The 25,715-nt window shown below is 41.6% G+C and overlaps 6 protein-coding genes across 8 annotated transcripts; 3 read left to right on the top strand and 3 right to left on the bottom strand.

The window, feature by feature from the left end:
- Positions 1 to 106: 106 nt before the first annotated feature.
- LOC135947202 (uncharacterized) lies at positions 107 to 2,996 on the bottom strand. Its single transcript, XM_065495865.1, has 3 exons — positions 2,776 to 2,996; positions 2,162 to 2,360; positions 107 to 2,093 (listed from the first exon to the last, which is right to left on the bottom strand). The coding sequence occupies exons 1-3, from the start codon at positions 2,794 to 2,796 to the stop codon at positions 1,084 to 1,086; spliced, it is 1,230 nt and encodes a 409-aa protein (XP_065351937.1). The 5' UTR covers positions 2,797 to 2,996; the 3' UTR covers positions 107 to 1,083.
- A 2,187-nt stretch (positions 2,997 to 5,183) lies between these two features.
- On the top strand, positions 5,184 to 9,830 carry LOC135947199 (serine protease inhibitor 88Ea-like). Of its 3 annotated transcripts, none has more exons than XM_065495863.1 (5): positions 5,184 to 5,395; positions 8,062 to 8,413; positions 8,467 to 8,857; positions 8,919 to 9,157; positions 9,243 to 9,830. In XM_065495863.1, the coding sequence occupies exons 1-5, from the start codon at positions 5,199 to 5,201 to the stop codon at positions 9,549 to 9,551; spliced, it is 1,488 nt and encodes a 495-aa protein (XP_065351935.1). In that variant the 5' UTR covers positions 5,184 to 5,198; the 3' UTR covers positions 9,552 to 9,830. The 3 variants fall into 3 exon arrangements, with proteins under 3 accessions (XP_065351935.1, XP_065351933.1, XP_065351934.1); XM_065495861.1 differs by having other exon boundaries at positions 5,232 to 5,387; XM_065495862.1 differs by lacking the exon at positions 5,184 to 5,395 and adding an exon at positions 7,516 to 7,754.
- A 755-nt stretch (positions 9,831 to 10,585) lies between these two features.
- Positions 10,586 to 12,879, top strand: LOC135947196 (heat shock 70 kDa protein cognate 4-like). The gene is made up of 6 exons (XM_065495858.1): positions 10,586 to 10,787; positions 10,847 to 11,205; positions 11,274 to 11,657; positions 11,718 to 12,092; positions 12,158 to 12,439; positions 12,500 to 12,879. Exons 1-6 carry the CDS (start codon positions 10,586 to 10,588, stop codon positions 12,827 to 12,829), a joined length of 1,932 nt encoding a protein of 643 aa, XP_065351930.1. The 3' UTR covers positions 12,830 to 12,879.
- On the bottom strand, positions 12,869 to 17,002 carry LOC135947197 (TAF5-like RNA polymerase II p300/CBP-associated factor-associated factor 65 kDa subunit 5L). The gene is made up of 9 exons (XM_065495859.1): positions 16,841 to 17,002; positions 16,626 to 16,783; positions 16,320 to 16,568; positions 16,178 to 16,268; positions 15,389 to 15,624; positions 15,222 to 15,332; positions 14,117 to 14,254; positions 13,727 to 14,057; positions 12,869 to 13,278 (listed from the first exon to the last, which is right to left on the bottom strand). Exons 1-9 carry the CDS (start codon positions 16,907 to 16,909, stop codon positions 13,024 to 13,026), a joined length of 1,638 nt encoding a protein of 545 aa, XP_065351931.1. The 5' UTR covers positions 16,910 to 17,002; the 3' UTR covers positions 12,869 to 13,023.
- LOC135947198 (monocarboxylate transporter 12-B-like) lies at positions 16,365 to 23,366 on the top strand. The gene is made up of 7 exons (XM_065495860.1): positions 16,365 to 16,480; positions 18,921 to 19,141; positions 20,122 to 20,392; positions 20,774 to 21,163; positions 21,800 to 22,102; positions 22,812 to 23,003; positions 23,062 to 23,366. Exons 2-7 carry the CDS (start codon positions 19,037 to 19,039, stop codon positions 23,184 to 23,186), a joined length of 1,386 nt encoding a protein of 461 aa, XP_065351932.1. The 5' UTR covers positions 16,365 to 16,480; positions 18,921 to 19,036; the 3' UTR covers positions 23,187 to 23,366.
- Positions 23,349 to 25,438, bottom strand: LOC135947200 (C-type lectin domain family 4 member K-like). Its single transcript, XM_065495864.1, has 7 exons — positions 25,300 to 25,438; positions 25,033 to 25,248; positions 24,499 to 24,981; positions 24,324 to 24,447; positions 24,206 to 24,267; positions 24,036 to 24,147; positions 23,349 to 23,658 (listed from the first exon to the last, which is right to left on the bottom strand). The coding sequence occupies exons 1-7, from the start codon at positions 25,348 to 25,350 to the stop codon at positions 23,423 to 23,425; spliced, it is 1,284 nt and encodes a 427-aa protein (XP_065351936.1). The 5' UTR covers positions 25,351 to 25,438; the 3' UTR covers positions 23,349 to 23,422.
- Between the last annotated feature and the right edge of the window lie 277 nt (positions 25,439 to 25,715).

The raw sequence follows: 25,715 nt of genomic DNA, 5'->3' as shown, positions 1-25,715 counted from the left end.
CCATTTATTTAATGCTGTAAAATTATATTTTTTGTTTTTGATAGAAAGACTTTTTATTGACATTGAAAACAGATAACGACTTTTATTGTAGTTCTTTATTCTCACTTTAAATTTGTGATGATGTGTGTGTAATGTGTACATCAAAATATGTTACAAATTTAAAACTTTTGCAATTTATATCAACCGAATTATTAATTCTCCTGGCATAACGTAATTGGGTATCAGAGAAAAAGAAAATACTAGAAACACCAGAGAGCGAGCGAATAGGATCAGGTTGGACTTTATTTGGTTAGACACTGCCTATTTTGAAAAGTCTTAACTTTGTGCAACTATAATGGAAGGCTTCTTTTAACCATCAGGAAGTCTTAATAATTACAGTCTTAAAAGATGGGTAAATTTAACCTCCACCCAGCACATCCAATGAGCTATGATAGCTCACCGGTCACAATAAAACCGTCGAGCGGCCGCGGAAGAGGAGCTTGGGTCTTGGGCTCATCTTTCACCTCTTCTTACGCCGCCCCTAAATAATGTGCTGGAAAGTAGGGAACACCAGCAAAAGTGGCTAGTTGGTGACGGTGCGACTCCAACCCGTTTTAACACTTTGTTCGAAAATATAAGTAGTTTATATATGTATTTATTGTTGCTTATAGCTATTACGACTACAGTTGAAAAAATATGATTATTCAAATCACACGAACAAAGGAAAAATTGACTAGCAGAAAACTGCATGGATACAAAAAACAAAATATTTAACCAAAAGGTTGTCATGTCATTTATATAGGTTATTAAATTAATTATGTTGCGAGGTTGTCATAAATTGTCAGAGCAGCTTTTTGGGTGTGTAGCAAAAATAACTTTTTATTTGTACGTATTTCTACAGAGCTGTTAAAAGATTCGGCGTTTCTACTTGCAGCACTAATTCTTGAGCTTTCTGTCCCATCTAGGGCCTGACAAAGTAATAAAGATTTTAAAAAATTTGAGAATGCTTCATTTTGGTAAGGCACATTTTTTACTTGCTCTCAGTTTGCTAAAAGCTATAAGACTAACTAATATTGTTTCACATAATTGATTTTTTAACAATGATTAAAAAATACTCCCCAATCCTTTGAAAATACCACCCACAGTTTTACAAACACCAGCACCGACATTTACAACGGTCTTTCCTACGCCCTCTGCGACAGCCCCGACAACCACGACCGGAGCTGCCACAACTCCAAGAACTGGATTGATCTCACCCCTGGCGATATCTTCCGCGAGTGAATCCACAGCTTTGAATGGGGCCGCGACGGTTCCAGCCACTCCAGACACCAAGCCGGTGGCAGTTTCAGCGACGCCGCCGACAACGTTCGTAGTGGTGTTAGCGACCCCGTAGACAACGTTTCCAGCAGCTTTTCCGAGCGTCTGGGCCGTGGCTTTACCAGCGCTCATACGGCCAGATCGAACCTCTTCCTGCAGACTCTTGATGTCCGCGCACAGGCCTTTCTTCGTGGCGCACCCTCCGCCGGTTGCCATCCCAATTGCATTCACTGCAAAGCCGGCGACGCCATCCACAGCTCCAGCGGCAGTGCCGGACACGCCAGTGATGACGTGATTAGTCGTTTTCCCAACGCCATCCACGAGGGCCGTGGCTGGATTCTCTTCACCACTGATAACCCTCCCTACGGTGTTAAAAGCTTCGAGTCCAGTATTGGTGACCGTGGATACTGCTTTGAAGCCCGTGTTAGTGACAGTCTTCAAGGGAGCTCTCAGAGTGTCAAAAGCACAATCGCTCGTGCTCTTGGTTCCAATTTCGAAGAACTGGAGTTTCCGCAGGGCGTCCAAAAACCAAGTTTGGCAGTCGTTCACGCCAAGACAGTACGGCTTGATTGGGATGCTGCCAGCAAGCGCGTGCAGATCCCGAGGAGAAGCCTCTATGCGGCGTACGATCTCAAACGAGATAGACTTAATGAATTGCGTGATAGTGGCAATATACTTTAATAGATTTTCATCTTCTGGATCAGGTGCTGGGGAATTTTTAATATCAATGATGGTGCCGTCTGGTGCGGAAGACGAATAGCAATATCCAGGTGACAGCAATGCATCCTCGTTGATTCCTATAAGGAAGCCAAGAAAAAGGGCTTGCTTATGAGGTTCAGATAAACAAAATATATTATTTTCCTACCTTCGATCGTAACCCATTTCCCATTATCGAATTTAACAGCGATAGCCCAGTGATGCAACACGGTTTCCTTGTCGCTCTTGTTTCCGACACCTCTCCTCACAATATAAACTTCTCCTTCACGTCGCACATTATCAGGCTCATAGTCAGGGTAGGGAGTATCTCTGTCTTTGTTTTTACTGGAGGAAATCGAATCGCTCGTCTGAAAGAAAATATTGTAAACAATTACGCACGTCAAGCAGAATGAACATGAGCTCTTCCAAAATAAAGAAAAATCAGGTGTAAATTTATGAAATTTATATTTATTTTATCTGTTGTAAACTTAAAGTGTTCATCTAAAATAGTGTAATCTCGACTATTTTTATTGGTTTCAATATGCTAGTTAATTCGGTCCCATAATTTGCATTGCTACATGATTCCTACTACTTCCCTCCATCAAATGCCAAAAAGCTTAAGCATTTTCGAGATTGTAAGTGAAGAAAATATAATATATATTATGCTCCTTTTGAGCATTCACTCAGTGCAAGTTAAGCTTTTTTAAATTTCATTAATTAAAATGTGATGTTTAGCAAAATGAAATTTTTCAAAATTGTACAAATTTACACGCATATACTTACAAAATTCCTCAGTCCATCCATGTTTCTTCAGGGCAATTATCTTTTGTCAACCTTTGAATCTAACAGTCGCAATGGGCTCGAGTGAGCTTGTCGAAGCGGAAAGAGATCCACTAAATGCACAAGCGAGCGAGAGCAAATTTAAATATAGTCAAGTTAGACTAATGCCAGCAAGAATTCTCAATAAGTCTTATGTACGTGCAAACTAAAGGGCATCAGAAAGTCGTAATTGCATTTCATTTTCAGATAACAAGAAAGACTTTATTTTGCTCACGATGCTAAAATTAAATATTTTTATTCTTTTAGTACGATCGATAAAAGCTGCGAAAGAAAATTCTAGAAGCACCGCATGATGTGGTGAACTAAATCCTCATCAACGTTTTAAAGTTGAGCGTTCTCATTTCGTCAACCGAAACCAGCATGATAAATGCTACAGAAGCGCAGCGGAGAGAGATAAAGAGTGGAAGGTATAATGTGCACAAATACAATGAAATTAAATGCGCTGAGGCAGCAATGCAGGCTGCTGGCGGCGCCACGTCAGGTCAACCACCCTGAATCAAATGCATCTCGGTCGCATCGTCCTGGCCACAGTCACGTACTCGCCCAGCAGCCAACCGGATGTTGCTGTGCAATAAAACGCGGCGTAGAGTTGAATGGATGCTCTCTTTTTCATAACAATTATAAATTATTCGTTTCGAATGGCCCAGATTCCAACTGTGAGGTAAAACTACGCACTAGAGGAAGCAGATAAAATTAAAAATCCAAAATCATATGGGTTTATATTATTTTATTGTGTAATAACAATTTCTCTCACGTAAGAAATAAAAACACGTACTTTTTAACAATCAGTGTTTTAAAACAAGGCTGTGAGGTTGTGAATTTTACAGTTTTTTTCGGGAAATAGTCGAATATGTTTAAACTGTTTCTCAGTGCAAATTAATTAGGTTTAGACGGTCTTGCAAGACTTCAGTTTAGCCTAGTTAGCACGTTTTTACTTCTGAAATAAATATTTTTGAAGAAAAAAATCATGCGTTTTTCTGATTTAATTTGACATACAAAATCACAACTCCCAATAAAGGGAAATCGTGTTAAATAATTCCTAACAAGAAGCAAAAATAAGAGTTTTTCATAATTTTGGGCTGATTTAGAGGTTTTAAAATGCTTTAGGTGGTATTAAGTGAAATTGCTTCAAAAAATAGTCAATCGTCTAAGTTGCACATCCCTAAAAATCTGGCAAAGAAATAATGCGATTCACTATTGCATATATATCAGAAAGGAAGATCGCACATCTAAATTTAGCCGAGTTGGTCTAACTAATGCGAGAAAAGTCTTATGTACACTCGTGAATCATCAGAAAGTCGTATTTAGATGACACCATAATTTATATAAAGCAGAATTGGTTTCAAATGTTTTAAAACTCAAGGAAAATGCACCTGTATAATTATTTCATTAATTTAAAATCAAATTGATGAATGAAAATCAGCGGCTATGAGTGCTTGAGAAAATTCATGGCGAATTCGGAAAGCTCTATGCACTAAAAATTAATTTTTCTTTTCCCAGATTTCTCGCCATTTTAAAAATTTACAGGAAAGCTATGCAACACAAACTATCCGCAAATGTATTTAGAAGTATATACAGTCAAATTAAAGATTGGTTTTTTGTAAAATATCTATTTTAAAAATTAAAACACAACAATATCCGCTACATTTCTGCACCTGATTTTCCCAGAGAGCACTTTTTCGTCGGAAAATTTAAGAAAAATCACGAAATTTGTAGGAGCCACCTTTCTCGCTCTTATATGCGACGACAGCCGCGTTGCCCGCAACTTTTCTAAATGCACGAAAATATAATTTTAAATAATACATAATTCAATTCGTCTCGCTGAGCAGATTCTAAATATATAAAGTTAATTGAAATCAGAAAACGTTTTGAAATTCTCCCTTTAATTTTGATTTTGAAACTACGGAGGCGTGGACCTATTAAACCATAATTTTCGTATTAAATGGTGCGTCCCCCTTCGTGAGAAGACCATAGTACGAATTTTATTATCCTTATTTCACAAGCAGGAAAACGCCTACGCGTTATTCGTATTTTTTTAATCTGTCTCAAGAATGATAGCATTGCAGCAACAAAGTGACATGAAAAATTCCGAGTTGGCAATGCAAAAAGAGCACAATCTGCGTACTAAACCTCATTCGTAAATTATTAATTTTATCAAGAGGAAGCGTGGAAAGAAAAAAATACACATTGACGTCAGTGGTGTGTGATATAACAGAACGAGGCGCAAATATTGCGTGAGTTGAGGATGAGCCTCGCGAAGAAGCAATTATTGTTTTATTTGGGTTCGGTTTGTTCCTGTTTGTGTCGTCACAACCGCCACATCGCAGCTCTATTTACTCTTGATGAGAACATTTCACGCCACCCACATGAAGCGCGCCGGGAAGCCCTGCGGGCGGGGATTGGAGTGGGGGGATCCGCCGGCGTGCTCAGGTTCAGGAGGTATTATACCTGGCGCAGGAGAAAGTGGCCTCACTCAGTGCACACTCACGCTCGAGAGAGAACCAACGCATCGTCCGCTGCTAGTCCGTCACAAATCTCCTCACCAGAGGCATAATGTAAGTTTGTTATTCTTTGTTATTATTTGTAAAACGTATGGTACGTGTTGTGAATTTAAATGGGTCCAACAGGCACGCGTTGTGGTGGTTGTCGTTATATTTAGAGCGATAAATGACGTTAATTGAAATTGTCTGCTCGAGCATAAGGAGTGGCTGGTAAAAAAAACTCTCACTCGCTGTAAGAAAGTGAATAAGTCAATGCCGCTTTCATTTTTCACCCAATGTCTCTCACGTGAAGCAGGCGGTGTAAATCGTTTCAAGGATGTTACTAGCTACATGCGCAGAGAAATTGACAAAGATAGAAATTATTGTTGGAAGAGAAATCTATCTATTTGTGGCAAAAATTTGTGTACCGTTCAATTGATTACTAGTTAAAAAAGTATTTTTTTTTTATTTTTATGAATGAGAATGAGAAAACCAATTATTTGATTAGGAATTAATCCTAAAGAGTAAGCAAAACAATTAGACGGTTAATTAATTTATGTGATGTGTTAACTGCTCCGTTATTTGATTGTTAAAGTAAATCTTCTAGAATGATAACATGTTCATTAGAGTGAAGGTTTACCTTTATTCCGAAACTATCTAAAAATGGGGACAAATGCTTAAATTCCCCGAATTGTCATTTAAATTTTTTAGAAAATTGGCTCAAAAAGTATGCATGCTAATCAAACATCGCCTCCAAACTGTAAAATCCCGATTTATTCCACAAATTAAGGGATCTTCCCTCACACCATTGGATCGAAATCAAGCGAAAAATAAGTTAAGTTCCTCGGTCCTGATTTTATTACAAAACTCTAATTATCTTAATTTCACAATGCAAAATGTTCTTAAATGTTGGCCTGCAATTATCTAATATTCGTGATCAAGCAAAAAAGAAAAACTTTTCAATAAGAAATCCTATCTATTTATAGAAACCAGACACAACTTTCCCTCTTCCTATAGGACTGGGAAAAAAATCAGCAAATTGCGGCAGTTAATTTGGTTTTTACCGGGTGAAATTTCCTTTAGTCACGCAGCGCGCGGTCTGTGAATTCCTGTTGAGGAATCCCTGAACAAGTATAGTGCCTTTAATGGCTTGTCGGGGCGTCAATGTCACCTCGAGAAAATTGCTCTTCTGGGTGTTAGCTGCTGATAATTTCAAGCAGTGTGTGCCTGCCTCGCACGCAACATTGAAACCCGAAGGACGCGCCACCTTCTCAATTATAATGTTATTATATTACATGAACGATTCGGCCCTGAGCACGTTGTACAATTGTGCATCGCAAATGAGATTGTAAACCCGCATGATTTTTGCTGCATGTTGTTAGCTCAGCGCCTATATTAGGAGAAATCCATCCTGTTGCTAATAAATGCGAATATTTCACGAGAACTTGCGATGAGTGAGGAAAGTCCGCTTTACGGACCTTTAACCTCGACCTCCAAGTTTCCACGCACGTTATCGGAACAAGGAAAAAAGAAGATAGTGTGACAGACAGACGCGGATGTTGTTAATTTTGAGTACTTTTTCGGCAACAAATACAATACGGGCTTGATTTTGTATACCAACGGGTCATGATCTCATTAAGTGCGTTTGAAAGGCAGATTGCCTGAAACGAATAACGGATCACCGCAGCGAGAACAACAATGCTGCGGATGAGTCACCAATCTAACAGTTAGTAATTAGCAGCGCACAAGAGCAATTATCTGTTGTGATAATTTATTGAATTTAAAATTAGCTTCGATCATAATTGAAAAATGGAGACCTTATTTTTCTCGACATGTTTCGGCTCCAATTCAAGAGAGATTAATGCTATGAATAAATATTATTGATAATTTTTGCAAATCTCAGTCTAGCGTTCTTATTATTTGCTCTCAGCTGATCTAAAACGGTTTGAATCGCTGGCTCAACTGTCCGACTAATAAATAATCGCGTGCACTTATTGCGAGTGGCTGTGAGTGTCAATAATACACAAGCGGAGATCTGGTTTCGTCATCACGACAGTCGCATCCGCGTCCACTTCGTGACCGCTTCAAAGACACGCATACTCGTCTGACCGACCGAGGATGAATATATATATAAAAAAAGTGCCATGCGTGTGTGTATGCATGCTCATTTTCATATTAGTCAACGCATCGCCGCAGCTACTCCCATCTGAGAGCGTTCTCAGAAGTGAAATTATTATTTATGCGGTGCAGCCAGCGAGGGAATTCCCTGCGAAGACGGCCGGCATTCATTGTGCCTTTTTCTGACGTCACACTCGCGAGCGCGGTGCTCAACCCGTCGAGGGCCGCTACATTTCAATTAGTGTAAAGCGTCCTTTCTTCGCGGCTTTCCACGAAGTTTCTCTCGCACTGCAGCAGCAGCAGCAGTTGGCGAAAACGAAAAACGTACGCACGCATGACTCAGCCACAGCTCTAAATTCGGAGCGGAATTTCTCACGCACATATCGTAACAAGTGCTGACGTGTTTTTACCTTGGAAAAGAGTTATATGGGCGGACTCGTATGAAATGAAGGCAGTTTTTATACAAAAGTGCATCCTGCCCAGAGTAAAACTCTCTGGCAGTGACATTGTACGCTTCTTACTCGGCGGCCCTGACCGACAATAGTGTAATTTAGAATCCGCTAGCTTTGCCAGCGAAATTGTCAACCATGCGACGCATTTTTAATTTGAAATGTGTGCCGTTTTCTTGCAGGTTGCTTTGGGCGTCGATAGCGATTCTCGCAGCCGTGAGCGGCGTGCAATCACAATGCCTGAGCGCGAAAACGACCATGGCCAAGACCAACAGGCTGGACCCACAGGCCTTGCCCAACGCCCAGCGGGCCTTCAGCGCCGAAATGCTGCGTCACCTGGGCAGCCGCGACGAGAGCGCCACTGGCCTCGGCAGCAACCTGTTCTTCTCACCCTACAGCACCTACATGGCCCTGCTGCTGGCCTACTTTGGCGCGGCTAACAATACCGAGGAGGTGCTCCAACGCGGCCTCCACCTTGACAACGTCGAGAAGGAACGTGTCATGGAGGCTTATCAGATGGAGCGGTTCTTCCAGGTAATTTTAGAATTTAAATTCTAAAACATAACCTTAATAAATTATTTTTTCAGGGCACCAGGGCGGGCAAATCCGACCCCTCGAACTACGAACTGAACTCGGCCAACCGGCTGTATTTCAGCGACCACTTGAACCTGAAGAAATGCATCTCTGAGTTCTTCAAGGACGAAATCGAGAAGATGGACTTTGTAAACAACCCCGACGAGGGTCGCGAGAAGATCAACGCTTGGGTGGCCAATCAGACCAAGAACCGCATCACTGACCTTTTGCCCTCGGGCATTATCACGCCAGACACCAACACCGTCCTCGTAAATGCCGGTTACTTCAAGGGCTTTTGGCAATCGCAGTTCCAGCCGGAAAACACCAAGAAATCCGTCTTCCACATGTCCTCCACCGAAAACACCCTAGTCGATATGATGCGTCAGAAGGGAAGCTTCAACCACGGTAATTCATTAAAATTTTTTTTAAAAATATGTTTGCTTATAATATAATTTTTTATTTTTAGCCGTTTCCCAGTCGCTTGGAGCCCATTTGCTCGAACTGCCTTACAAGGGCAATGAAGTGTCCATGGTGATCCTGCTGCCCCCCTATCTGAACCAACCTGACGGCGGTCTGCAACAACTTCTCGCACGCTTGACCCCTGAAGCCCTTCAGGAGGCCATGGAGCCTGGAAGCATGGCCGCCAGACAAGTCGAGGTCGCCATACCCAAATTCAGCATTGACCACTCATTGGAACTTGTCCCGGTAGGATTAAAAGAAAATTAAAATGATCAAAATAACTTTGATCCATTAAGATAAATACTGACAAAACATTTATTACTAATTTTAGGTTCTGGAGAAAATGGGTCTGGGCGAGATTTTCAAATCCGGAGCCGACCTGAGCGGCTTCAGCGAGGACGCAAACGCGACCATCCACCTGGACGGCGCCATCCACAAGGCTCGTCTCGAGCTGGACGAAAAGGGCTCGGTGGCGGCCGCTTCGACGGCCCTCTTCTCCTTCAGGTCGTCACGGCCGCTCGAACCCGAGCAGTTCGTGTGCAACCACCCGTTCGTGTTCCTGATCGTGGACAAATTGGGCGGCGGCACCATCCTGTTCGCCGGCATCTTCAGGAACCCCCGCGAACTGCAGCAGCTGTAAAGTGCGCGCGGACCCCCAAGACTAACTTTTGTATGAAAATTTGTACAGAAAACGATTCGTGCGGTGTGCTTTTCAACTTGGCGCGCGAGTGACTTGCCTCTCCATTTGCGAGAGCTCATTAATATGGGAACGAGTTGTGTAGGATTTGTAATTTTATTGTGTAAACTCTCTCATTTGCAAAACTAAATAATGACTATTATTGTGTAAGCAGCAAGAGCTGCCGCGGCGATGCATGTAAACATTATTTAAGCATTAAACGTTAACAAGATTTAAATTAAATGCCTATTGTTTTTGTCTGCATTTATTCCTCTCGAGACGTGCGCATCTATTGATTTTCACGGCCGTAAATCATCATCTCTTTTAATTAATACAAAAATAAAGTTTTCTTTCATGAAACGCGTAATAAATGAATAAGGCAAACCGGTTTGGTTTCATATTTTGCCTACACCACGCAGAACATCCGGTTTGTATTTGTCTGCAAAAGAAGACTCGAGAAAGTCTAATTAAGACACCGCGGCAGTTGCAAAATTTAGCGCCGTGCAGCTGTTTATAATCCCCGTCAAGATAAAGTCTCCGCCTGAGCGATACACACTCAAGAGTGCGGTTTGACCCCCTCGTGGCGGCCGGCACTTTAAATTTAGCCCTCCCTACGCACCCGGCTATTTTGGTCTGGAAAGAAACTTCTAGTGGTCCATTTCGAGCCCGCATCTCCGCCGAGCCAGACGGCCATTCTCAGTTGCACGTACGCTTCTCCGTCGCACGAGGTGAGAGAGGTGAAGTCTCGCTTTTAGTATTTCGTTATTGCAATTTATCCAGCCTCACAAATGAATCGCTTTGAGCACTTGCAACACACGTTCGATTATGTGCATAGATTCAGGTCAATTATAACACCCACATTGACGCGGCATATTAATGAACCAATGTGGCATGCACTGATAATTTTCGATTGAAAAAGACCTGTAGAAAGTTTTTTGCATTGTGTATTCAACTTTAATTGAAATGGAAATTGATCTGCAGAGTGAGGTTGTGAAAAAATGGCGGCACCGGCTGTGGGCATTGACCTGGGAACGACTTACTCGTGCGTCGGAGTTTTCCAGCACGGAAAAGTTGAAATCATCGCCAACGACCAGGGCAACAGGACCACCCCCAGCTATGTTGCATTTACCGAGACTGAGCGCCTTATTGGCGACGCTGCCAAGAACCAGGTTGCGATGAACCCCAACAACACCATTTTTGGTAAACGAAAAAATTGGGTCATTATAGAGAAAAAAATTAATCTAGTGGATGGATTTCAGATGCCAAGAGACTGATTGGCCGCCGCTTTGAGGACACTTCCGTGCAAAACGACATGAAGCACTGGCCATTCACCGTCATAAGCGACGGCGGCAAGCCTATGATCCAGGTCATGTACAAAGACGAGCAGAAGGTGTTTTCTCCCGAGGAAATCAGTTCCATGGTGCTGGTGAAGATGAAGGAGACTGCAGAGGCATATCTCGGAAAATCCGTCAAAGACGCCGTGATCACTGTGCCTGCCTACTTCAACGACAGTCAGCGCCAAGCAACAAAGGACGCCGGCGTGATTTCCGGACTGAACGTGCTCAGGATCATCAACGAACCCACAGCGGCAGCCATCGCTTACGGTTTGGACAAAAAGGTGAAGAAATAAAAAGCTGAGAACTCTAATTTGAAACAATAAATTAACTAACGCGATTTCCTAATCAGGCTCAAGGTGAACGCAACGTTCTCATCTTCGATTTGGGCGGCGGCACCTTTGATGTGTCCATCCTGACCATCGAGGATGGCATCTTCGAGGTCAAGTCCACTGCGGGAGACACCCATCTGGGAGGAGAGGACTTTGACAACCGAATGGTGAACCACTTCGTGCAGGAGTTCAAACGGAAGCACAAAAAGGACCTGAGCGTCAACAAGCGTGCCCTGAGACGTCTGCGCACGGCCTGCGAGCGGGCAAAGCGCACCCTCTCTTCGTCCACCCAGGCCAGTCTCGAAATCGACTCCTTGTTTGAGGGCATTGACTACTACACCTCAGTCACAAGAGCTCGTTTCGAAGAGCTGAACTCAGACCTTTTCAGAGGCACCTTGGAACCGGTTAGTTGTGACTCAATAAAAGTAATAAAGCGTTTTAAATCGAAACATTAATATATCCAGGTGGAGAAGGCTCTCAGGGACGCCAAAATGGACAAAAACCAAGTCCACGACATAGTCCTCGTGGGCGGCTCCACCCGCATCCCAAAGATCCAGAAGCTCCTCCAGGACTTCTTCAACGGCAAAGAGCTGAACAGGTCAATCAACCCTGACGAGGCCGTTGCCTACGGCGCTGCTGTCCAGGCAGCCATTCTGCACGGAGACAAGTCTGAGGAGGTGCAAGACTTGCTTCTGTTGGACGTCACTCCCCTCTCGCTCGGAATTGAAACAGCGGGAGGCGTGATGACCGCTCTGATTAAAAGAAATACCACCATCCCCACCAAGCAGACGCAGACCTTTACCACCTACTCCGACAACCAACCTGGAGTGCTCATTCAGGTACAAAAAAAAATTTGAAATTGACTTAGGGAGAAAAATAAATCTCTACTCTTACGGGGTTTCAGGTGTATGAGGGTGAGCGTGCTATGACAAAGGACAACAACCTTCTTGGCAAATTTGAGCTGACCGGCATCCCACCGGCGCCCCGTGGCGTACCGCAGATCGAGGTGACCTTTGACATTGACGCCAACGGCATCTTGAATGTCACAGCCGTGGAGAAGTCGACCAACAAGGAGAACAAAATTACAATTACCAACGACAAGGGCCGGCTCAGCAAGGAGGATATCGAGCGCATGGTCAATGACGCCGAGAAGTTCAAAAGCGAAGACGAGGTTCAGCGCAACAGGGTAAATAGCACAAAAGCAAAATCGATTTAATGAATTGAAGCTTATTTTTCATGTTTTTAGGTGGCAGCGAAGAATGCTCTCGAGGCATATTGTTTCAACATGAAGTCAACGATGGAGGATGAAAAGCTGAAGGACAAAATCCCTGATAGCGACAGGCAAACCGTGCTTGACAAGTGCAATGAAGCGATCCGCTGGCTGGATTCCAACCAGCTGGCCGAGAAGGAGGAATTCGAGCACAAACAAAAAGAGCTGGAAGGCATCTGCAGCCCCATCGTGACGAAGCTTTACCAACAGGCCGGAGCCGGCGCCCCTCCCCCAGCAGGAGCTGCCCCCGGAGGCGCTGCCCCCGGCACTGGAGCTGCTGGACCCACCATCGAAGAGGTCGATTAAACTGCTTTTCGTGGAAACGTGGACCAATAAAATATTGCATTGCAGCAAAATTGACTTTTATTTCGCTGACTTGTTAAAAAAGGTACATTACAAAACGCCAAACCGCTGAGCTATCACATGAATCGATTGCAGTTTTTAAGTATCTTCTTCTGGTAATAAATAATGCCACTAACGGTTTTCAATCGAGTCTAGTCTCACGGAATAGCACCAACCACGTACAGCGAATGATTGAGACGGTACCTTATGTGCAAGAGAGCAGTTGTCTGCAGGCGCGTCGAGTTCACTAACACAGCCTCCCCTAGACCCAGGTCCCAAACTTTCACAAGGCCGCTCGACGAGGCGGCTGCCAGGCAACGTCCATCCTTGCTCCACGCCAAGTGAGATGCTCCTCCTGGACCGAAGTTCAGTTGGGCTCGACACAGTCCTTCACCTACGTCCCATAGACGCACCTGCGACATAGACAAAAATGGTGAAGTACTGATTATTATTTCAACTAAAATAAAATTACATCCTACAGGACAAGTACAGAATGTAACTAATTTAATATGTATTTGAAAATTAGTAAAAATTAGAAAATTAACTATTTTCTTTAGTGACAAATGTGGAGCTACATGAACTGGCAGTGAGCTCTAAAGGTTTGAAAACGAAGTCTCTAACCATTAAAGAGCTATTTACAAATTTCCCGGCAAAATATACAGATTAAAATATAAAAAACAGTTAAAATATTCATTTTAAACCACTCGAGGTTGTGTTCGTATTGGCAATAGCCTTAATTTTATTTAATTTCTCTTAGTAAATATTCCATTTTTAATTTATACACATCCTTTATTTAAAAAAATTCTAAACCATCAAATTCTCAACAAATTTATATCATACACACCCAAAAATTCGACTAACCTGCAAGTCATTGCCAGCAGTAACCAGCGTCCGACCATCAGGGTGGAAGGCCACCGACCTAACGGTGCCTTCGTGGCCGATGAGAAGTCGGACAGGTTTGCCAACGCTGACGTCCCACATTCTGACAGTGTTGTCTTGCCCGCCACTGGCCAAGTAAAGGCCGTTACTGTGAAACTGCAAGGCAGTCGGCGCCCTCATGTGCCCGACAAACGTTCTGATGGGATGGCAGCACTCTGGCGACCACAGTTTCAGGGTCAAGTCATCGGAGGCACTGCTGAAGTAGAGGTTTTGTCGGCAGATGCTCAGCGCATGCACCACGCCATTGTGCCCTCTAAAATAGTGTGCCATTTTATTAATGCAGTTTTTAGAATTGCTTTTTTTAATTTATACCTGTAAACTGCCTTGCAGTTTAGCGTATCGTTCGGCCAGAGCCTGATTGTGTGGTCAACAGAGGAAGATAACAATGCCCTGTCCAGGTACCAAGCGAGTGCGCGAACCGGTCCACAGTGGCCGATTAGTGTCTGATGCCTGGAATTTAAATAGAAATTTGGATTAGGTGCCATAAATTCGGAATAATTGTTTTTTTTTAAATATGGTTAAAAAAACAACCATCACTCAAATGTTGGATTAATATGTATGTTTAGATTATGTAAATTATTTATAGCTGTAACAATTTCCTTTTACCACGCATTAACTGACAGATTTAACACATTTTTACAGCTAATACTTTCAGGATTAAATTTTAATTTCCTTTATTTGTATTACACAGCGGTACAAAAATCAAATTTGAATGACAAAGGGAAAGGGAGTGAGAAACCATGAAACTAAGTCCAGAACCAGCCTGTTGGCTCGCATTGTTAAGGCATTCTCAGGAGTGTCAAAGCAATGGGAGGTATTTGAGTAGGTTGGAGATCTAATACTGGCTACCAAATGTCAGAGACGGCAAAAAGTGGTTAGTTTAGTGACTCGAAATGCTCAAATTGCTCAACGGGCTGGGAGGCGCACCAGCGCCGACTGGCTACTTGCTGGTTTGCACCTTTCCAGCATGCGTGATTTGGCTTCACGGGACGAATGTCTAGCGTTTCAATGCAGTCCTCGGTGCGGAGGCAAGTGGCCCTTGTCTTACTGAAGATTATCTCAATTTTTAAGGTGCAAAAATACGTTTTTGATAATGTTGCCACGTGAATGGGGCACATTCTGACTGTTTCGGATTTTCAAAATTTTATTTACTAGGTATAACAGATTTTTTTCTGTTGGGCAACGAATATTTTAAAATTTTAAAACCACCTCTAGAAAATTTAATGCCAACAGAGTGTATATTTCAAACACTGTCGTCCATGTAGGTTCGAGGGGAAAAACTGTTTTTTAAATGCAACCAGGATTAAATTAATTTTTGTTAATTAGTGAAGAAATGTGCAAAAATTGATGGATTCTTCCCTAGCTTTTTGTTTCAGTTATTCAGTTCTTTTAAAACAGCAGCTAAAAAATTACTCACGAATTTCCAGTGGCCAGAGTGTCTGGCGTTAGGCTCCAAACTTCACAAAGACCGCTTTCAAGTCCCGCAGCGACAACAGAGGCATCGTCGTCCAAAGATGCGCATGCAACACTATTAAAATAACTTTAGAATGAATAATAAAAAATAATTAAACTGTAGAATATTACGGATTTGTTTGAGAGTTGGCAACAAAGAAAGCTTGCATGGGCATTGGTTGAACAGGGGACTCCTTGACCGTGGCGAGAGCAGCAGCCAAGTCCTTGGCAGCGTTCGCTTCTTCTGGTGGCTCAGGGAGGGTTTCAGAATTTTGTTTTGACATATTGCCTTCCTCGTTGTCGGAGTCAACTTCCGCTGTCATTCCGCTGATTGAGGGGTCTGGCAGGCAAATCCACTGACCAATTACCTGAAATGGAGCCACAAGAAACGTTAACTTTAAGTGGAAATATTTTAATATGAGTTTTAAAACTGGGATTTAACATGGGAAATTTTTTTAAATTGAATTTTGAAGCCAGTTTTCATTCAATCGTGGTGATAATTGTTAGTGGACTCGTTTTGACAAGGGGAATCAATTGGTAGGTAAATATTGTCTTTCCTAATTTTTAAACTATAGTCGGGAAATCGGCTAATGGCTCATAAACGGTTCGAGATGATGTTTTTGAGCTTTCTACTGCGTCATTGAGCTCCATTTTCGTTACTAAGGAAATACATTTACTTGAGAATTAAAAATGATGTCGAATCTGTATGTGGTTCACACCAGGAAAGATTACGCCAAAATCTAGCACGGTGAGTCCGAAAAGTTAACTCAGTGCTAGCTTAACGAAGAAAATGCTCGGAGTAATGTATCTTTATATTGTTTTTTTTCTAAACAGAATAATGAAGCTAGATCTAAAAATTAATAATACCCCTACACCAAAAAAATTTGCACTTTTCCCATTCTTTATTATTTGTTTACTTACTTGAAGCAATTGAGCCGATTCGCAGGATATGAGATAAGCCCTGAGCTGGTTGAGCGTTTCTCTTGCTAAACTAACCTCACTCTTTTCACTCCTAAACAATAAACATGAGTTGTTATCAGTGCAACTTCACAGATACACATACCTGAACAGCTCCACAGAGGGTCTACCTAGTAGATCTGAACACGTGCCGAGAGCTAATAGGTCTTCGATGAGATTGCTGTTTGAAATGTTCCCTGTGTAGTGTCTTTTGAGGAATTTGTAGTTGTTGACTCTGCTCCCTGAGGAGGCGCCAACGAGATCCAGGTACATGTGGCTCAAAACTAACGGCAGCAGTTGACCGAGCTCCGTCCTTGCTCTGTCATCTGACAATTTGCTAACCCAATTTTTAAATCTGCAAAAAATTCAAGAGTTAATTTGTTTAATAATTTAAGTTTGACGTTTTCCTCACCTGGAAAACTGCTGGTCGTAAGCAGCAAGGTCAGGAGGCGCGTTGTTAACTGTAAGAACGTGGCTCTGACTAAGTCGGGCCGACAATTCGGCTCGTTTCACCATCTCATCGACGCTGACTTCAGCACTAACTTCGAAGGTCCCTTCTTCATGGGCCGACTAAAAATCATCAAAATTCAAGAATCTGATTGTCACACCAAGATTAAAGACGCTGACCGTGTAGTTGCGCCGTCGCAAGTATGAGCACACGACCTGTCGAATGCCCTGCAGGTCGACCTTACTCATATTCGGCGTCGACAACCTTTGTTTATAAATGCGCTCAGCATGTATCTGTGGTGTTGTGAAACGTGAACGTGAACTCGTGAACGAAAACGAACGTAACCGGCTGCAAAGCGACAGCGCAGTAATCGGAGTCTCCTCTAGCGGCAGCACCATCACCTATACAAAATACGTATCTTTTTGGCGGGATTCGTGCGTGTAATCGAATTCATTCCATTCGTTCTCCACCTGTGAGCATGAATAACCTCATGAACGTAAATTGATGTGCGATGTGCGACTAATTCAACGCACATCGCCGGAAATAACAGTCACTCTCACAGGCAGAGCGCTCCAATTGAAGAGAAAAAATTAACTTTTCTCACTTTAAAGACGTTTCGAAATTAATTATTTATCGTATTATTTACAGTTTATTACAAAAGCCACAAAAGCTAATACAACTCCCAACAAAAAGAAATAGCAAAAAATAGAGATGAAAACTAACTCAGAAAAAAATTTAACTCTGCTACAAGGCTTTAAATTTTTTCTTGGAACGTTCTGTTGGAAAATTTTGGAAAATTCCCGAATTTTACCAAAAGTATTAAAGTGACATAAATCTTTCGTTTCATCTCGCAGAGCAGATTCCTAAACTGTTAAGTTTATTGAATTTCAAACAATATCAGAAGGTGAAACTGACCCATCATTAGAAGAATAAAATGACCCCCCCCCCCCCAAAAAAAACCATGAGCTAATTTAATAAATGTGCTCACGTATAGAGTGAGCTGAATTTTCGTTCCTTTGCATAAAATAGGCTTAACTTTACGATATTTAATTTTAATTGAATATTTTAATACAATCAGAAAAAACAGTAAAAATGCGCCTTAAGACTCTTAAGTAAGCGAAAACAAATAAATATTTAGTCTGTCCAACACTTTGTTTGATGTTAAGTTTTTTTCTCATCCAAAAGTCAAAGTTCATGTGATGCATGTTCAAAAAATAAAAATCAGACGAGGAAAATCCAACTAAAACTTTTATTTTACTAAAATTTCAATTAATTTTATTTGAATAGACCAAGGGAATTTTCTGTTTTATTTCTCAACAAGAATAAGAGCAGCATATTATTCACAATCTCTTGATATTTTAATTCCTTATTCCATTTGATTTGCAAACCAGTGGTAATGAAAATTGATCCTCTGCCTGTCTGCCTGCCGTTCTTGATGCACAGGTTGTTTGATTGAAATGAAATGAAAATCCCTTGCAACACTTTTAGAGGCTATTGCGGCTGTTATAAAATACTGTGCATGCAGGTGACGGCTTATTCAATAAGAGCACGTGGAGCTCATTGTTATGAAATTCATTACAAGAGAGAAACTGATGCCTGTCCATCAAACTCGTTACTTAGTCTTAAAGTAAATAAAATAATCTCAAACTGAATTAGCTTAATGCACGACTTGTACGGATTAATTAAATGAAAGGTCGGAGGAATATTCTAAAAAATGATTCAATGCTCTTAGTCATAGTAATTTTGTAATGTAAAAGTGACAATCAATCAAGTAATGAACTTGCATAGCACTAACGGGACAGCGCATTTGAACACTCATGCCGTGTACTTCAAAAATTATTCTTGCGCTGCATCTACTGCTATGAATGATGCAACTCCTTACCAGACAGATGTAACTCAGAGCTGCAGTGAATTTAATTATCAACTGTAAAGGCCCTCTAAGAGACAGGCCTCATTGAACTTTGATTTAAAAGATAATGGTCTAAATGAGATCAGAATGCAGGAGCAATCAAAATTAATTTTTTTTATTTGAGGATCTTTAACACTTTTTGAACGAGTTAAAAAAATAATGGTCGAACACAATTTAGTTCGATTATCCAGCCAATTGCGAGGAATTATCTGAGTAGGCTCTTATTGTTATATAAATAAAATAATTTTAAATTAAAGGAATAAAATCTAGCACTTTTTATCAATGAGGTTTTTTCCCCAGTGTCTTTGTTGAGTTTGTCCTATGTTGATTGATTAGAGGAAATTTACTAGCGGCCCGTCTGAGAGGGAGCCGCGGGGTAGTGGGGCGAGTGCAGAGGCGCCACCGTCGACGTTGTCATCCGCGGCTTGGCGCAGCGCCCGACGGAGATGCGTCAGCGCCAGTCACAATGACGCAGAAGCAGCGGCCTCCAGCGGTGCCGGCCCTGTGCAAGCCGCTCGCCCCCGATGGCGGTTGGGGATGGATGGTGGTGCTCGGGGTGGCGTTGGCCAACGTGAGTACCCGTTATCAGGAGTGGCGCGCTCTCAAGCACCTTTTTATCAGTGATATACATACACACACAGCCACTCTAAAATTCTTTTCGCTTTGACGCCTCTTTTGGCACCGACCCCACGGTTATCCGTTTGCGATTTTCTCTGCTTGCTCAAAACTAAAAATATGGTTACTTAAGTTAATTTGTCTTAAAAATTATTTGAATTTTAAACACGACGTGCAGGTATTTTTTTAAAAAAATTAAATTATCGAATGGCTTTGTAATTTGATTTTATTCTTATCAAAATTCATTATTAGTAAATCCTCGCGGAACTTATCCATCCGTTAATTTAAATTTGATAATCCTCTATTACTATGATGCGGTTTGGATTGGTTAAAACTGCTTCTACCGAACCAGCTTTTCTGCTGATGTAATCTTTGCCAATTTGCAGGTGTGGAATCCCCAAAGATTTAGCATGAATGCCGTTAGTTAATAAACAGATTTTATTTTATTCCTACGGATTTAGAGCTGCTTTTTCCTTGTTTGAAACCGAACGCGGTTGTTCCACTTCTTATACTTTTCGACTTTGGCCTGTTTGGCATGTATGTTTGTTTGCGAGTGATTTGTTGTGTTTAACATAGGTTAACTAATAAAAGCACCGCCAAGAGCTGGGGCTGATTCATGCTAAGTAAGCCAAATGGCCAAAGTCATTGTATGAACAAATAATATACTTGCGATGAATTGGCACATAAATACACAAACACATGATTATACTCGCGCTCAAGTCGCGTCACTGAACTCGAGTAAACAGAGAGAAAAAATGATAAAAAAAATCCACCTGCGTATACGAATAACTGTTGGATATCTCTGGCACTAAAAATCATAATTTTTCAAAGTCGCGTAATGCATTTTTTATAAGTCCAAAAAATTGCAAATATTATTAATTAAATTCATGCATATTTTTCATTGATGTTTTTACAAGAAATAAATGATTTTAATAGATGACAACTCAATCTCTGGTCTCAACCTTTGGACTTCTTTTCGGACAAGCACTGCACGATATGGGCCAGGCGACCACGGGAGCCGCTTTGGTGATGAACTTCATGAGTGCCACCACCAATCTGTCAGGCTTGATCACCGGCCCAATTATGAAATTGCTATCCTACCGACAAGTGGCATTAATTGGTGCTGCATTGTTTTCCATGGGCCTCCTCCTGTCTAGCATGGCCACAAACATTACTCACCTTATACTAACATACAGCATCTTGAGTGGTACGTTATAAGAAATCCATAGCTGATGGTCAAATTAGGTCAGGCAGCCAAACTACTCGAAAATCCGTGGAAAATAATTTTTTTAATTAATTTGGCGGGTTTTTTAGTGCCACAAGAACACCGGCGACCCAATCAGAAAAGAGAGTATGGTTCTCTCTGATTTGCCAGATCGAGACAGCAGCGCCACAGCGACAATTAAGCACAATAAATCTCTAATTTGTCTTATTGGTGTGTCATTTTTTTTCAAAAGGTTCAGGCTAAAAATCGGCAAAAAAAATGTTTTTACGTTTTCGCCATATTAAATTTTGGTCCGCCTTACCTATTTCGACCTTCAGGAATCGATTTTAGCACTGTCAAAAATGAAATTCCAATTTGCGCCAGGTCTTGGGCTAGGGCTGACCGGCCCTTCCTCGTTTGTGGCGCTTTCGACCTATTTCGACACGAAAAGAGGCCGTGCAGTTGGGCTGGCCCTCGTTGGCACCGGGATAGGACAAATGCTGATGCCTCAAGTTGTCCGTTTCTTCCTCGAATGGTACGATTTTCCCGGCGCGATGCTGCTGCTCTCCGCCATCAGCTTGCACGCTGTGTTCGCAGCGTGGCTCTACAGACCTCTGGAAGCGCCTTCCAAATCCAAACCCGTGGAAGAACCAGAACTCAGGTCCTTGCGCCGCATCTCCAATGCGGAAATGAACAACGAACTTGGCATGGAGGTCATAGCGGCAGAGGTGCGCGAAGATGAAGTGAAAAAAGTCAAAGAATGCGATCTAGAAGGTAAGAAAAAAAGCTACATGCCTCTGATGATGACTTTTTGTTTGCAATTCTTGAAGAAATAACATTGAATTTACAATTCAGCTTGTTTTTTCAATGCCTGCGTGTTTTTTGCAGAAGAAATCACATAATCATGTATAATATTATCTTTTCAATTAAAATTATAGATGATTTTCTTTCCTTTTGTTCGTTTTGAAAAAGTGAAGGCAATCCTGAGAAGAAACAAATCAATTCACATGAAAATAATTACCAAATCAACAGTGAAATATATAGGGGGGCATCCTTTGACGAAAAGTGTCGGATAAATCAAAGAAATCCATTGCGTATATATGTAACTAAAGGACGATCTCACAGTTTCTATGACTCACAACGAGTCACGCACAGAACACGAAAACGATAACGGAAGACTAAAATGAACAACATGATGATTAACATTGTTACTAAAGAAAAAGAGTTTACAGTGAAGGGTTAAAACTATTTTTTAATATTGTGAAATTAACTCAGCAAAAATTAACAAATTGAAAATATTAATTATCCACTTTTAGATATTGAACAATGTGGATTTTACTCTCCCGGTGATTTTTGCATTTTAGATTTGCTGTCCTAATTAAAAACCATCTAATTTCTTCAAATTCTCAGCTCAAACTTGTACTGGCCGCTTAGCTGCTGCGTGGAATTTGCGGCTCTTTCGAGACCCGTCGTTTGTCAACATCGTGGCTGGTCTCGCTACGTTTAATGTGGCAAACATTAATTTTTCAATGGTGCTTCCCTTTCTGCTGATGGACCACGGCCTCACGAGACCGGAAGCTGCACTTTGCATGAGTGTGACTGCCGCTTCTGATATTGTGGCGCGCCTTCTTGTGCCTTTCATAAAAGTGAAGCACATGAGCGCCAGGAACTCGCTGATGGTGGCTATGGTCGCCCTGGCGTTTACGCGATCTCGTGAGTATAATCCTTTCCTGGATATTATTGTTCCACAGAAAATAAATCTGAACGAAACCTATGCTATGCAACTTGCTTTGCATCCGTGAGATTCACGTTGCATAGCCTCATTCAAAGTCATTTGAGCTATGGAGCCGGTTTTACCTGACGCGCATTTCAAGGTTGCAATTAAAGGAGATCGTTTCATTGTTTCACATACATATACGAAGATAAATAGTTGAATTGTAAACATAATTTGTATTTTTTCTTCTGTGGATTTTTTTACTGCAAAATTCTGAAAAGTAATTTTACATCTATCTACCTTAAAATATTTTAAGAAAATTGCCCAGGTTGTCGTTTAAATTTCTAAGAAAATCGGCTCTTGAGTTGTAAGCTAAACAAGCGGCGAGTGTAAAAATCATGATTTACTTCACAAATTAGGGAATTTCCCTCATAACTCACACACCGTTAGATAAATCGCGATTAGATGAATCGAAGTCATTAACATAAACCATTATTTTTTGAGAAATCAGGCAAAATCTGAAATGTAAAAATTTAATCAACTGCTAACTGTAGTCAACAACTCAAATTAATTTGAATTGTAACCCCTGTTTCAATCTACTATAAATCAACAAAAAAGTTATCGAACAATCGCAGGACCATTTTTTTCTTTGCAAAGTTGCAAATTAAATTTAATTGTCTTGGTGACAATTATCATCTGATCTTTCAGTCCTGGCCATGCAGAGCAAACTGGAAGAATTTGTGGTCGTCTCCGTGATTGCTGGACTTGTTCGAGGGGCGGCCATCCTGAACCTGAATCTTGCGGTTGCAGAGCATTGCTGCAATGAGACTCTGCCCGCCGCTCTGGGCATCAATATGGTAGCCAAAGGAGTCGTAATTCTCACCATCGGGCCTCTTCTTGGCAAGTATCATCAATTAACGCCGTTTCAAGTATTAAATTCATTTTTTTATAAATATAGGCTGGCTGAGAGATGCGTCTGGCAGCTACAACTTGTGCGTACATGTTCAGTCCGGCCTCCTGTTAGCCGCCTCTTTCGCTTGGGCGGTGGAGTTGATTGTAAAATACTACCAGCGGCGTAGATGATATTGAAGACTTTCAAATTAGAGCGAGGAGGAAGACTGATTACCTGGGGGACAATTCATTTTGTGCACAAAGGTGTTGTAATTTTTCTCTCAACTGCATTATCATAGTTTGTTACGTCCTTTTAAACAATTGTTTATTGAATCTGAATAAAAGTGATACACGTTTTAATTTTGATGAAAATATACTTTAATAAGTTATTAATTGTACACAATGGTTAAATGGCAACTGAGCTTTTTTTAGTTTAAATGAGGTATGCATTCTCTTGGCACTTGACACGCGAAGTAAAACGAAGCTGAGCACGGTGAATCTTTCAGTTTTGAGCCGTACACGTAGGCGCAATCCTCTCTGCCTTGCGACGCCTGATCTGGCTGTCCCGGGAACCAAAGGGAGGACGCCACCTTCCTGCCACTGGGCCAGTGGAATTGACCTGCCGGATGGCCTCTGTCAGACGCTGCTGTCCAAAATGCAATGTCTGCAATTCAAATAGAATGAATTCACGACTTGATCTTTCTTTTGTTCTGCCTATTAAAAAAAATTGATGGCAATTTCGGAAAGCTGAATTAATTTGCAATTTTTGACAAATGTCCTCTGGCCTCTGATTTCCCGAAAAAGCCGGTTGATCCTGTGGAATATTGCCATCTTTTTTACCGGTAGAAAAAAGACACCATAATTTTTGGATTCAACAGCGTTTTCTCCTATGGTTATAACCTTAATGTACTGCGTAAATATAGGTGTGTGGGCGTTCAGCCTTGAAATTCCAACGATTGCTCAAAGTGACATACAACTAGCCGTATTCTAATTACTGGAATCGCTGCTAATCTAAATTACAAATTTGCATGCAACACTCACGGTAGCCGAGAGAGCGCACTCTGCCCACTTCCAAAATCTCTTCTTCTGTTTCGGCAGATGCCAAGTCGAGTCCACGGGAGCGGCAAAAGTCGTTCGCTGACACCCAAGGCAACTAATTTTTTACGATTCGTGAAAGGTGTACAGTTAAAATGCGTGTTTTGTGTACTTACAGCAGTTTTATGATTGAAATAGTAAACCCCGGAAGGCGTTCTTGTCAAATCAAGGCCTCTACCTGTATAGAAAGTATTAAATTAACCAAACAGTTTTGATTAGAATAAATTATCAAACCTATTCTGCCGCACTTTTCAGTTCCATTCTTGTTAATTTCAATTTCGTTTTGCTGGTTATTCGCGTCGGTGGCGTCGTCTATCGCTTGAGCACGGAGCTCGTTGCATATGGCAAGTTTTTTCAACTAAAAATAAAACATAATTTCAACATTGGATGCATCTATATAGATCCTTACCACATTTTTATTTTCTTTTTCCAGCTTCGCAACATGTATCTTCAACTCGTTAATTTCTGTTCTAGTGTCGGTGTAGTTTGCAATGTAGTCGGCAGAGAGCTGCTGCAATTGCATTTTTTCCTCCTTCAAAGAATGCAGCTCTTTGCGCATTGCATCGACGGAAGCCTTTTCTGCGTCTAACTGGACTTGTAAATTCTCCTTACTTTCCTTTTCTCCTTGAAGCAGTGCTTCCAAATTCGTCTTGCTTTCATTCAACGCATTTATTTGCTCTAGCAAACCGTCTTTGCTAGCGATCTCGTTTTCCAGCTTTTGCTGCAGCTCGCTTGCTTCGTGCCGTGCGGACTCCAATGCTGCAGTCAACGCTTCATTTTCCCTCGTTGTATTCTCTTCAAACTCCAAGATGTCTGAATTTTGAGTTACCGTCTCTTCCTCTTCCAGTTTCATGTTGCATCTGTAAAGTGCTGAACTGATTTCGTCTATGCTCTATATAAAATAAAACTGTTTAAAACTGAAAATTAAAATTTCTTAACGTACCGCTGCGTAATTTACAATTTCATTTCCCATATTACTCTTATCGATTTCACAAGTATCAAAATCATCTTGTAATTTGGCGAATTCTCTCATTTTCTTGTCGCATTCTCGCTTTTCCTCGCGACATTGTCGGCCGAGCTCCCTGGTACTGATGCTCAACACGTCAAAACTGCGTTGTAGCGACTCCTTTGCAGTTTCACAGTCCAAATCATCTTTGGCCTGTCAATTTGACATTTAAATATGAGCGAGGTAAACAAAAAACTGAAATACCTGGATTGCGGCCAGCGAGAGAAGCAGAAAGAGCACCGTTGTTCTCAGCATTTTGTGCCAACGCTTGACTGAAGCGAACTGAGCACCAAAGCAAACGCGCCGGTGTCAGTACCCTGACCGCCCACCTTTGATTGTGACTCACCTGAGCATCAGTTAGCTGGCCTTCCTAGGTTGGGCGCGAGCACTCCCTGCTACGCTATGAATTATTTAAATCGCACGTCGCGAGCGGCGATTATCTCTGCTCATTTGCCAACGCATTCATGCTCTCGCGGGACTCGTACAGATGATGCATGAACAGTTTTTCGCCCGTGTATAATTTAGACACAATTTTATTGAGTTGTTCAATTCGCGGAAATCGTTTTGCACATTCACGTCGCAGAAAAATGTCATAATGACATTTTTTGCTGCAGACGAGA

Source organism: Cloeon dipterum, chromosome X (assembly GCF_949628265.1).
Source record: "Cloeon dipterum chromosome X, ieCloDipt1.1, whole genome shotgun sequence".
Classification (NCBI taxonomy): Eukaryota; Metazoa; Arthropoda; class Insecta; order Ephemeroptera; family Baetidae; genus Cloeon; species Cloeon dipterum.
The sequence above is the reverse complement of the archived record's forward strand: the minus strand, read 5'-3'. Positions and strand labels throughout refer to the sequence as shown.

Coding starts and splice junctions, on each gene's coding strand:
- LOC135947202 (XM_065495865.1), bottom strand. CDS start 2,796: ATGGATGGACTGAGGAATTTT. Junction 2,361..2,775: donor TGGATGGACTGAGGAATTTT/GTAAGTATATGC, acceptor ATTTTCTTTCAG/ACGAGCGATTCGATTTCCTC. Junction 2,094..2,161: donor GAAATGGGTTACGATCGAAG/GTAGGAAAATAA, acceptor GCTTCCTTATAG/GAATCAACGAGGATGCATTG.
- LOC135947199 (XM_065495863.1), top strand. CDS start 5,199: ATGAAGCGCGCCGGGAAGCCCTGCGGGCGGGGATTGGAGTGGGGGGAT. Junction 5,396..8,061: donor CAGAGGCATAATGTAAGTTT/GTTATTCTTTGT, acceptor GTTTTCTTGCAG/GTTGCTTTGGGCGTCGATAG. Junction 9,158..9,242: donor ACTCATTGGAACTTGTCCCG/GTAGGATTAAAA, acceptor TACTAATTTTAG/GTTCTGGAGAAAATGGGTCT.
- LOC135947196 (XM_065495858.1), top strand. CDS start 10,586: ATGGCGGCACCGGCTGTGGGCATTGACCTGGGAACGACTTACTCGTGC. Junction 11,658..11,717: donor TCAGAGGCACCTTGGAACCG/GTTAGTTGTGAC, acceptor TAATATATCCAG/GTGGAGAAGGCTCTCAGGGA. Junction 12,440..12,499: donor ACGAGGTTCAGCGCAACAGG/GTAAATAGCACA, acceptor TCATGTTTTTAG/GTGGCAGCGAAGAATGCTCT.
- LOC135947197 (XM_065495859.1), bottom strand. CDS start 16,909: ATGAGTAAGGTCGACCTGCAGGGCATTCGACAGGTCGTGTGCTCATAC. Junction 16,569..16,625: donor TACGACCAGCAGTTTTCCAG/GTGAGGAAAACG, acceptor AATTTTTTGCAG/ATTTAAAAATTGGGTTAGCA. Junction 15,625..16,177: donor AATCGGCTCAATTGCTTCAA/GTAAGTAAACAA, acceptor GCTCCATTTCAG/GTAATTGGTCAGTGGATTTG.
- LOC135947198 (XM_065495860.1), top strand. CDS start 19,037: ATGACGCAGAAGCAGCGGCCTCCAGCGGTGCCGGCCCTGTGCAAGCCG. Junction 20,393..20,773: donor AACATACAGCATCTTGAGTG/GTACGTTATAAG, acceptor AATTTGCGCCAG/GTCTTGGGCTAGGGCTGACC. Junction 23,004..23,061: donor CACCATCGGGCCTCTTCTTG/GCAAGTATCATC, acceptor TTATAAATATAG/GCTGGCTGAGAGATGCGTCT.
- LOC135947200 (XM_065495864.1), bottom strand. CDS start 25,350: ATGCTGAGAACAACGGTGCTCTTTCTGCTTCTCTCGCTGGCCGCAATC. Junction 24,982..25,032: donor AAATTGTAAATTACGCAGCG/GTACGTTAAGAA, acceptor TATTTTATATAG/AGCATAGACGAAATCAGTTC. Junction 24,268..24,323: donor TGAAAAGTGCGGCAGAATAG/GTTTGATAATTT, acceptor CTTTCTATACAG/GTAGAGGCCTTGATTTGACA.